At 39.1% G+C, this 12,580-nt stretch overlaps 1 protein-coding gene across 4 annotated transcripts in view; it reads right to left on the bottom strand.

Moving 5' to 3' along the window:
- Positions 1–1,405: 1,405 nt before the first annotated feature.
- The window catches only part of pitpnc1b (phosphatidylinositol transfer protein cytoplasmic 1b), a 50,843-nt gene continuing 39,668 nt past the window's right edge, over positions 1,406–12,580 (bottom strand). For all 4 annotated transcript variants that reach the window (XM_057834839.1, XM_057834836.1, XM_057834835.1 and 1 more), the window contains exons 9-10: positions 9,068–9,145; positions 1,406–4,203 (exon numbers count right to left, since the gene is read on the bottom strand). In XM_057834839.1, coding sequence (XP_057690822.1) covers positions 4,058–4,203; positions 9,068–9,145 — 224 coding nt within the window. In that variant the 3' untranslated portion in view covers positions 1,406–4,057. The remainder of the gene's footprint in view (positions 4,204–9,067; positions 9,146–12,580) is intronic.

Genomic DNA, 12,580 nt, shown 5'->3' with positions numbered 1-12,580 from the left:
AACAAAGGAGTGGCTTCTTAAGAAGCATTTCAACATCCTGGAGTGGCCTAGCCAGTCTCCAGATCTCAATCCCATAGAAAATCTGTGGAGGGAGTTTAAAGTCCGTGTTGCCCAACGACAGCCCCGAAACATCACTGCTCTAGAGGAGATCTGCATGGAGGAATGGGTCAAAATACAAGCAACAGTGTGTGAAAAGCTGGTGAAGAGTTACAGAAAACGTTTGGCTTCGTAATTGCCAACAAAGGGTACATAACAAAGTATTGAGATGAACTTTTGGTATTGACCAAATACTTATTTTCCACCATGATTTGCAAATTAATTCTTTAAAAATCCAACAATGTGAGTTTCTGTTTTTTTTCTCCACATTCTGTCGCTCATGGTTGAGGTTTACCCATGTTGACAATTACAGGCCTCGCTAATATTTTGAAGTGGGAGAACTCGCACAATTAGTGGTTGACTAAATACTTATTTGCCCCACTGTATATCTCTCCAAGCATATCGAAAATAACGCAAATACAAGTGGTATGGTTCTGCTCATTTTAGCACATCAAATGTCTACTTCACTGGGCACCAGAGGTTAGAGCAGCCAAAAAATTTACTTAAGTAAGGTTCTGGGTCACTTCCTGCTACTTACTAAAAACTAATCCAAAAATAAATGATGTTATATTTCCCCAAAATCAACAGAAAGTGACCTTGAATTTGCCTCAAACTCAGAAGGAAGTGACCTGGAAATGCCTCAAGATAAACAGGAAGTGACCATTCATGATCGTACAGTGATATTTTTCTCATGTAAAATATGCACTATATCTCCAAGGCTGGGTAGACAATGCATCAGATATTAATCCTTTTGAGTGGGGCAAAAAACAAAAAGCATTGCTGAGACCCTCATAGCTCATACAAGCACACAAATAAGAGCGCAACTTATTTTGATCATCTTAAAAGGCTATGGCGTATTATAATAATGGGATTATTCGAAACCCCCAACAGATGGATGAGTTTGCTGCCTTCACCAGGGCTCCGCTCCCATTGGCTGAAACCCCCGGTGGTGCAGGGCTGCCATGCAGCACAATACAAGCACACACACCACACAAAGTACACGAGCGTGCATGATGCATCTGTTAAATTTCCATTCTCTTCTCTGCCTGGCCTCATTTCACGTGCACTGCCGGCTCGTTCTACACGGAACCGCCGGTGTAAAATCAGGGAGGCGTTGGCATGCGGTGCATGTGATGGCCCGAGCAGCTGGTCTATCCATGCGGGTCAATATTGATCAAACACGCTTGGCGACATGCGTTGGAGTCCATTCTCCTCACCTATCTGTGCTGATTTCACACCTACAGTGAATAATTGCAAAGAAATTGTATTTAATGACACAAAATACACCATGATACATTTCCCACTTGATTCATAGAAAAAAGTATGCTACATACAACAATGTGCTAATTCATGCTGTCTTTTTGTTTTTTTTCTCTCAATGAAGCTAATAATCTTGTAAATGGCTACATTATTGACTCATAATTGAAGGCTAGCCCCTGCCTGACCCATTTGCAACTCTCAGCCAAGAGATCAAGCCCCGATACAACGCCTCAGCGCCTCGTGTCAATACACCTGCTGTGACCTATTGGCCGAGATGCGGAGGGAAGCAGATCCATAGCATTGACAGCCTCCCTCTTCTTCCCCCTGCGCTCTCATTAGATCCACTCTATTAAACACCTTATGCATCTGTCAGTAGGCTGCAGACTGGTGGCTGGGACACAATACTGGAGCCTGGTTGGTGGTCCGCAGAATTCGTTACAGCTATGACCACCAGGCAAGGGAAATTGATAAATAAATCACCATTTTTTAGCTCTTTTCTAAATTCCAAGGCATCCTGAATTTTTCAGGGGTGTTCATTCGCCTCTGTGGTAGTCTTGGGAATATTTTAAAAAGCAAGCCCCTGAAGCCAGTTTCACTTATCTACATAAAATTTGGTGGAATTGTTGATCGTGTGTAGACTCGCAAAAAACAAGTCTCAAAAAACTATGTTAAAAAAAAAACACAGAAACCGTTTTAAGTTCACTTTGGCTATTTCTAGAGGTCCTTGAATAGCAAACTGGTAGTGCTGGAGATTAATTCCAAAGATTAATGTGAAAAAATGTTTGATTTTGACATTGTGTGTGGGTGGAGCATGTGGCAGTAAAATTTGATGACTCGTCATAAAACATGAAACTGTAATAACTCAAGTCCACAAGGTCAGAGCTGAACAAAACTGTGTGATGAAGGTCCCGCACTTGAGATTAGCACAGAATGAAACCATACAGGTTTGATGAAAAATGTGATTAAAATGTCTTTGATAAGGATTTTTTTCTGGAAATACTATTTTCATAAATATAGGTATGTACATATGAATTAGTATTGTTAGGCCTCGGTAGCAAAGTTGCAAACAGGTGAGCAGTTACAGCTTTTCAAGGTTCAAGTAAATTCCAAACAAGGTAAAATGAGGGATTTTGGGAAATATTCTAAATTGAATATTTTCAGAATTCAGGGTTTGTGTGGGTCATTAATAAGCATTAAAAGTTATTAAGTGGATTTTGTCAAAAGTCAGACCTTTAAAAAAGCATTCATAAGCATTAAACTAAATATTCGAGGCATTCATAAATAGACGATTAGAGTATTAAAGAAACTTATTGACGGTTAAAGAAATTTGTTTTGCATAATTTATTAGTTGTCCGATATTATCGGGTAGCTGATAATAATGCCCGATAAAATCATTTAAAAATGATATCGGATAATCTTGACATCTATTTTTCATTATCGGTTTTGGGCGAATATGCAATGTGCCTTCAAATTGAATGTAGAGGCCTTCTGCCTTTGTTCAAGGGCTGGTCACAGCCTAGCACTGCATTTATGCTGACTGACTATGAGATGTCTCTAAACTAAGATGCTTTGTTTTTTTTATGTGCGCACACCATTTGCATTCATGGTGCAAAAATTAAATGGACAATAAATGATTGAAAAATAATTCATTATAAACTCATTACATAACTCATTCACTGTACTGCTGCGTGCCTTTATTATTATGTGATATGGCAGTGCTTTATTGGCATTTTGCACTTGCACTTGATGAAAAAAAAAGCTAATGTTTGCACTATTTTGATGTCAACAATGAATATAGTGGTGCCATATAGGCACATTTTCCAAAACCTCAGTTGAAGTTGTCCCCTTATTTTTCACAATGTTTATGGGAAAACCTTGAAGTTGTTACATTTATCATTATGAAGGTATCCTGTGGGGCAATACAATACAATTAGCCATAATATGTTAAGTCTGCGACCGCATCTAACAGTATCGAACTTTTGAAGTTTAACTATGGGGATATCGGTTATCGGTTAAAAAGTCATTATCGGACAACTCTATGAACAATTTATGCGTGTGAAACTATCTGCAGTTGGGCAAGGGCATTAAATTAGTTTAAAGTGGCATTAAAAAGCATTAAATCAGATTTGCTGATACCTGTAGAAACCCTGGAATAAGAATCATTTTTGTGGGCTTAGAATGTTTTCATTGCCTTCATAGTTGCTCTTCTAGTACTACAACTATCAGCATCTATTACATTCCATGGGAATTATGAAGATTTAGGGTAATTAGGTGCTAATTTAAATGCAAGACCTCCTGGCAAAATACATAGCTCGTGAGAATATCCAAAATGTTCTTGTACCTCACATTTTGCCTCGCCACATACACAAAATATAAAAAAAATACTCATAACTTACACATCTTGTAAATTTGGCCACTCAAAAATCAGGGTAAAATATATATTATATTGAAGTTCTAAATTAAAAAGCCAAGATTCAGTTTTGTGTATCTCTAGTTTATTCCCATTAATTCCCATGCAAATTTTCCGTTTGAATTTTCCAGTTCTACTTGATGGAGGCCTGGGCTCGTTCAATTGCCATTGATGTCCAATGACCATATTATTGACAGCTTACTGAAGAAACATATTTGTGTTTTATGTACATGACAGAAGAAACACAAGTCACGAAAAACATGGACTGTGTTTGATATTGTGTGCGAGTCCTCATTCAGAAGAGGTGGAGCTGAGTCGGCTCAAATGTGGAACGTTGGAATCCACCGAAGTTTCGGTGCTTCCCATTTTCCTCAAGGTACGTTCGTCCGTCACCGACATGGAACGAGAGAACATGGGAGCTGTGGATGTTGGAGCACCTAAAAGAAAGAAATAGCTTTGTGTTCACTAACCAGATTGAAAATGACTCACATAAATTACATGAGAATTGACTAGTTTCCACTATAGTCAAATCTACTCAGGATGGGATTACAACCTACCCTACCTGCACTGAAGTCAGACTTGTGATCGGCTCCGTGCTATTCCAGTAACACAAGCCAACTTTTTACGACTCACCGGAGTAAAATGACATCCATTTAATTTTATTACAACGGATGAATGAAATTAAATTTGCAAATGTGTCTGTGTGCTCAAGACCGGCGAGTAGCGACTGCAAGCACGGGTCATGGCGGCGCGTGCCGAGCTGCAGTCGCTTGAGCAATGACTGCAGATTTGTTGCACCTTGAAGTCTCATCATCTCACACACACAGGAAAGGGAGGATGGAGAGAAAGAGAGAGAGAGCGAGGCCACACTGGGAATTCTACCTTTGATATTGCTCACATCAAGATGGTGATGAGAAACTACATTGATAGTACTGTGGGATTTTGCTTGTATTGAAATATATGTAATATACTGTAGTGTTTTACAAACATATACTGATAACTCTCTGCTTCTCCAGACTGAAAATAATAAACGTGGGGATGCCTTGCAAAACAATCTCTTCATACTGTATTTGCAGAAATATTCCTTTGTTTTTGAAACGTTCAATTACTTAATGTGACGCAGGATCTCTTTGGATTTCACCTCTAATGTCTATGGCTGTAACAAAAACAGGTTTTTCAACAACACACAAAAAAAGCTCTATTAATTTCAAAGGCCAAAAACATTTAAAATTCCAAACTGTATCTCGTCCAACATTTTTTTCCGATTCACATAATTTACACATTAAGAAAAAACAGGAAATGAAAAGGCATAAAAATGTGGTCTACAATTTTTGCCAAGAACGTACGGTTCCACAACAATTTGCCCAAAACACCTCCATTTATTTCCAATGGTACCATTACAGGTTCCTGGGTTACAAATGAGTTCCAGTCCTACGTTGGCGACATAACTCGAATTTCCACGTAATTCGGAATTAACCCTTTAAATACCCCTAAATCTCAAAATAGCTATCCAAAAAGTTTGTAGTTACTTGTATTTTGTTTAGTGTTGGAGGATACACTGCCCTCTGGTGGCAGCGTTGGGTCTGGCTGGACTGTCACCTTGTATGACTGAGAAGCAGACACGTCTGACAAAGATAAAGGACAGCTGCGCTCTGGTATGGCCCACATTAGCCTGTAAGTTGTTTCCACTAATATATTTTGTGCATGTATTTGTAAATTAAGTTTAGAGCAACAGTTTGTGCAGTTAAGTTTGAGCAATTTGCTATGAGAATTGAAAATACTTTAGCATTGATAGCATTTAAACTAGCGGACTTTTGTTAGGCAAATTAGGCTAATTTAATCTACTACATTTTCATAGTGATGAGACTAGATGGACGTTGGAACACCAATTGTTTTGTGTCAAGCGTTTTATTGTAAAAAATGCATGTTGTTTTGAACATAAGTGTCCATATTTGTGTTTCAGCTTTACAAATTGAAGGAAGTAAAAAGGTTCAGAAAGCACAATTACCTTGTTTTGCTGCATGTCAAGCAGAATAACTTTAGTCAGGACATGTCATATTGATAAAGTAAAGCAAAAAATAAGACACTCTGAGGTACAATAAGGTACTTTTTACACGTTACACGTAATTAAAAAAAAAAAAAACGGCTGGAGAAAACATGGCGGCCGGGACTCCGGCGTCGTAAAGTCGAAATCGCTTAAGTCGAGTACGTCCTAACCCGGGGACTACCTGTATATGCTTTCAAATAATAAGCAAAGTCTGTAATGTTAACTTTCTCTGACCAATCAGAGGGAAAAAGGGTACAGAATCACTCCATTCTGAGGAAATAAAAACGCATATTGGAGCCTTGTCATGGACCATTTTCTTCTCCATCCCCCACATATTCTGACTTGGATTGAGATCTGAATTAGTCACAGGCTAAGGCATTGACTTTCCATGTGTGCTTTCACAGACTTTGCACGATGGCAAGATGCATTTTCATCTTGAATATATATTTCATAATCTTTAGTCTTTCAACTAATTTGATAATAATTGAATCCAAAATGTCACATAAATTTGTGCATTTATTGACGATGTAACAACACCCATCCATATTTTTTTTTTCTCCATTTGCTTGGTTGAAAATTTAAACGTTACCGAAACTCTCTTAAAACCAGAGAGTTGCCATTTGAAACGACTTTAGTTTTGGTTCATGTCAAGGATCAGCTTTTTTCCCCCGACACAATAAAACAACAGAGCGAACATCCTTCAAGACAAGTGATTCCATCTTTTTTTTTTTTTTTTTTTTTTTGCCAGTGGTTGTAATGCCAGCTCTGCATCCAGTTGATATGTATGACAAAAACCAGCAGGGGGCAGGGTGCCCACACACACACATCTACACACATGCACATGCACACACACGCCCTGACATTTGCAGCTAAGTACTGCAATGTCTGCTTATTTATGTGGTGAAGGTCTGGTGACGGCACAAGTTCACCAGGTGGCTGCATTACACTGTTTATCAGAGCCACGTAGCGGCATAATCCCTCCATGAGAGCCAGCCTGCAAAACAATCCCCCCCTCTGTCCAACCTCTGCCCACCACCCAGCTCACTCTCTGTTCCTTGCATTGCGAAAATGCCTCCTGACTGCTCTTGCCTCTCGATTTTGTTCTCTCGCAGATGCACGGCAGCCATCTGGGAAAGTGCTGCACCCGGCCTCTGTTCAGCATCGGAGTTATTAATTCACACTGTAATGCAGTCGTGTTGGCAACACTGCAGAACAAATTCTAGTTTAATGTAAATTTCTTATCATTTAAAATGTGAGCTTCCAATGTTATGATTAAGTCGGTCTACATGCTGCTTTTTTTTTCTTCTTTTCTTCAATACACTCAAAGACCTTGTGACGTAAGTTAAGGACTTTTTTATTTCACAAATTAACTAGGGCTGTCAAACGATTAAAATTTTTAATCGAGTTAATCACAGCTTAAAAATTAATTAATCGTAATTAATCGCAATTCAAACCATCTATAAAATATGCCATATTTTTCTGTAAATTATTGTTGGAATGGAAAGATAAGACACAAGACCGATAAATACATTCAACATATTGTATATAAGTACTGTATTTGTTTATTATAACAATAAATCAACAAGATGGCATTAACATTAACATTCTGTTAAAGCGATCCATGGATATAAATACTTGTAGTTCTTAAAAGATAAATGTTAGTACAAGTTATAGAAATGTTATATTATGTTAATGTTTTCGTTTTAATAAAATTTGTAAAATTTTCAATCAAAAAATAAACTAGTAGCTCGCCATTGTTGATGTCAATAATTACACAATTCTCAAGGTGCTGAACCCATAAAATCAGTCGCACCCAAGCACCAGCAGAGGGCGACAAAATTCCGAAAAACACAAGTAACAAGTGCACATGACCCTGAGCTGTCATTTTAATCTGTTTGAACGGGGCATGTATGTTAATTGCGTCAAATATTTTAATGTGATTAAACTTAAAAAATTAATTACCGCCCGTTAACGCGATAATTTTGACGGCCCTAAAATTAACATTTTTTTTTTTCAGGTAAAAGAGGTAGTATTTGATTTAAAGTTGATGACTAAACAGATGTGATTGTAGGCACATTTGTCAGGAATTCACAAGGCTTGCTAACAACATTGTTCACTGAACTACAAATTCAGTAGTGCCTAAATTGATGTACAGTCCCTGACAAAAGTCTTGTCGCTTATCCATTTTGTAGAAACAATTGCTAATAACCAGACTTTTAATTATTCAATTGGACAGGGTGGAAGGCAAGATAAATAGTCTGAAATATCAACAAATCTTAGCTGCCTCTTACATTCCTAACCATAAAAAGGGACACATTCTGCAGCAGGATGGTGCTCCATCGCAAACTTCAATCTCTACATCAAAGTTTCTCAAGGCAAAGAAGATCAAGATGCTCCAGGACTGGCCAGCCCAGTCACCAGACATGAACATCATTGAGCATGTCTGGGGTAGGATGAAAGAGGAAGCATGGAAGACGAAACCCAAGAATGTTGACGAACTCTGGGAGGCATGCAAGACTGCTTTCTTTGATATTCCTGATGACTTCATCAATAAATTGTATGAATCCTTGCCGAAGCCCATGGAAGTCATACAAAATATTAAATTTGGATCTCACAGCACCACTACTTAATTCGCTTATGTTATGTAACATATTTTTGTATTTGAAGTACATCCATCCATCCATCCATCCATTATCTTCCGCTTATTCCGGGGTCGGGTCGCGGGGGCAGCAGCTTCAGCAGGGAAGCCCAGACTTCCCTCTCCCCAGCCACTTCAGCCAGCTCCTCTGGCGGGATTCCAAGGCGTTCCCTGGCCAGCCGAGCGACATAGTCTCTCCAGCGTGTCCTGGGTCGACCCCGGGGCCTCCCGCCGGTGGGACATGCCCGGAACACCTCTCCAGGGAGGCGTCCAGGAGGCATCCGAACCAGATGCCCGAGCCACCTCAACTGGCTCCTCTTGAAGTACATTTTTTGTTCAATTTTCACACTACTTTCTGTAGGCGACAAAACTTTTGTCTTGCCAAAATTTGACCTTTATGTCTTTATTAAATGATAAATCTTTTTAAAGTGTAACAAATATAATTTTTGTACATTCAACATCGTTTGGGAGGGTCTTAGCTTTCATATGAGCCATTTCTGAAACCAATTGAATAATTAAAAGTCAGGTTATTAGCAATTGTTTCTACAAAACGAATAAGCGACAAGACTTTTGTCAGGGACTGTATGTATGCCACCCATCGCATTCCTGTTCTTACCAATGTTTTGTTTGACTTTACTGTTGGTCTTCTTTTGCATCATCTTTTCATACTCTCTCACCTCCTCCAAGCTTAGCCCTGTGAGAGGGAAACACATAAATACACAGATTATTTTGTCAGTCTGCCTTATAAAGTAAACATCACATACTCCAATATTTAATCCATTTTTATTACTGCTGAGCAAATTTGAAGTCTGAACAATGGCAGGCAACCTATCTGTGAAAGTGACTCACACAATTCTACTAGCCAGTTGGTAAGAGGTAATTCATTCAAAAAAAGAACGCTGCAGCAAAGTGGAGACCGTAGAGTTTACTGTTATTCAACCTAATTTTCTACCTGTAAATTCACCTATCGATAGATATTTTTAACCTTACGCAATATTCGCTCTAAAACTTGCCCGAAGATGCCACTAGAGACTGAAACTTGACATTTCAATTTCAGCTAAAGTTTCAAAGTTCCAGATTCAATGGGATAAAAGAAAACACTGTAAACTCAACACTCTAAGTAAACTGGACGTCAGTTAAGTAGTTTGAACTAAACATTTTAACAATCCGATCATTTGAACGAAAATGGGGCCCAATCGCTTCATTTTCAGAGGATCAGAATTAGGTTGTCAAAAAAATCGTGTTTTTAAAATGTTCAGTGATCCTTTGTATTTTTGCAGTTAGATAAGATTTAAAAAGTGCTTGTCTTTATTAAGTGTTTCATTGAGTGAGTCCACTCAAATCTGCTCAAGCTGCTCACTTACACACAATGAGTTGCCACAGCAACTGTTTAACAAATTAAATGATGTTGACGCATGCGGCGCTTCGAAGTCTCGGCTTACAGGCGTCTCTGGCAAGATCAAAGCTTAACTATCTGTCAATCATCGTTAACTTTAATAAGCAACTCCAGTGCACTGCCTGACCAACAAAGAGCAGGGAGAGGGAGGAAGGGAGAGTGACACTACGCAATCTGCGATGGACTGAGGGCGCGAAGTTTCATGAGGGAAGTAGCAAGGAATCACTGTATTCATTTTTATTTAAGTATCAACTCATTGGTTGCCATTGACGGTGAGGCTAGATTCATACCGCAAGTCTTAATGCACAAATCCAATTTTTTCGTGTTTTTCCGACTCAAGTGAGGCATTAACTTGACGGTCTGAACGGGACAAGTTGCATAAAAGTGGACCATTTCAAATCCGATCCAGGTCACTTTCATATGTGGTTAAAATTCGATCTGTCTACATTTTTCCTGAAAGTGGCTGCTGTCTGAACTGTCAAGTCTCCTAAATCGGAATTTATTCAGCAATTACATTATACACATACATTCACATACATGTCTGTTATTTGTGTCAGCTTTTTGTAAATCAAAATATGATCACCCTGGAATGATGTAGAGCCAGCATGCGTAGTCATTTGTTTTGATGCTTCTGAGCATGCGGGTCAGCTTGATCAACGTGTATCGAATTAGTGCGCATGCATAATACTTCAACGGTCTGAAGGGAATAGTTAACTTTCTCGCACACACCATATAACTGTTTGCATTACTCTAACACACGTAATATAATTAATCTGGGAATAGTATCATTTCGCATATTTACTGTAGGACTGTACTACTCTAACACACCTAATATAAAATAAATAGCACACCATAGTTTAATGAAAAGAAGCAGAATAGATACACAACGCCATCTCATCAAAGAAGCCCAACGTGTGCGTCACGAGCAAGATTGACGCCACTCCTAGGACAAAGAGCAGGGCGCTCTGTCCTAAAACAAGTAGCGTCTCGCCCAGCCAGGATAACAAAGTTGATAGTGGGCGCTTGGGACGTCAAGACCAGCATCGGTCGCTGTGGCAACCACATCCCATCCACGCACGAACCTAACCGCCCAAAACCGGCCACAGAGGGATTATCCCAAGACAACACTCAGCCACACCTTCTGCCCGGCCCACTCCACCGTAGCCTTCAAAAACACTGGACACTGAGACAACAAACGATTCGCTGCTCGGAAACATTGCTATGTAGCCGTTGTTTTGATGACCCTGGATCCAGAATTGTCCCTCCGTCGTCTGTTTTTGCCTTGTTTTTTGACCATTGTCGACGAATAAATTGTCAACCTGTTTTCGGTGAGCCTTCTTCAACCTTTTGGAACATGGAGTCAGTACAAAGGGTTCACAAGAGGTGAACGCACGGAATATCGGCCCTCCTGGTTGACTCGCGGAAGCGGTAAGCAGCGGAGCACCATTTCCGTTCGGCTGTTGCCGTTTCCGTGCGGCTTGGCCGGGGGGGGCGAATTCCTTCAGTTCCCAATTGACAAAGGCAGTTTGAACTGGCACGCCAAAAAATCCGATATGACAAAAAATTGGAACTGTGCATTAAGACCTGCTGTCTGAACCTAGCCTTAGACTGGGAGGACTGGCAAAATTTAAGTGTAATGAATTTGCAGCATTATTTTGTGTGGCACAACTTATTTGCACATGAAAAAAAATTGTGGATTGTTTTTAAATAACCCTCTTATATGCAATAATGTTGGGAGATCTTTATTAGAATTAGGGGGGGAAAAAACAGTTCAATGTGTTTTTTTTCCTGAATAGACTTCAAAGGCTAACTTCAATTCCGAAGATCCTCAAAATCAGGTGACTCGGACTCATATGCAAAAATATGTGGGACATTTTAACTATGGACTAAATATATACATAATATTTTGCTCCTACTGGGGTTTGAACCCCGGCTGCCACCTTGGTAGTGGAGTGCCCTGACAACTTAGATAAGCACCCTGGCAGAATGCCCAGGTGACTGCGCTCTTTTGAAGGCATTCAGAGTGAGGCTAAAACAAAGTTCACGCAACATAAAATTTCTAGTTCAGTTTACTCATAAAATTAAGTTTAGCCCACACTTTAATTCAGATCATCGAATCAAGTTCAGAATAATAAATTGATAAAATGAGTTAGAAATACTCAAAAATGTGTAAGAGAACTGAAGAATTTGAGTTATGTATACTAATAATCTTTAGTTAGCATGACTATTTGGATGTATTATTATTTTTTTTAAATGTAGTGAAACACCATCTGGTACCAACTTGCAACTGACCAGTGTGCTTTCATATTCGTCACCTTGAAACCAATTGACTCAGGTAAATAACGTCAATTCTGCAGATTATCTCACCTAAACTTGGTCAAACATCAACTAAACTTGATGTCGGGCTCACATTTTATGGAGAAAATACGGAAATTGGTTACGAAGACATTACCATTAGTGAATATGTGTCTAAAAAATCCATAACAAGACAAAAAACTCAAGTACAGACAGTAAATGCAAAAATGTTGCTCCTGAGCTGAAAAAGCATGTATTGACTTACCTGTCAGTGGAAAAGCATCAATACAGTAGGAGTAGGCTACCCATGAAGTGGGAAAGTTACATGATTCTTTCTCATTTTAGATGACTCTCAATATTGTCACCATGAAATCATGAAAATAAAAATCCATTGATGGAAAAATGTGCTCATTCAGTACATTCATCTTGTCAGCTGAC

This window comes from Corythoichthys intestinalis, chromosome 4, assembly GCF_030265065.1.
Source record: "Corythoichthys intestinalis isolate RoL2023-P3 chromosome 4, ASM3026506v1, whole genome shotgun sequence".
NCBI classification, from domain to species: domain Eukaryota; kingdom Metazoa; phylum Chordata; class Actinopteri; order Syngnathiformes; family Syngnathidae; genus Corythoichthys; species Corythoichthys intestinalis.
Note: the sequence above shows the minus strand (reverse complement) of the source record. Positions and strands in the feature narration are given on the sequence as shown.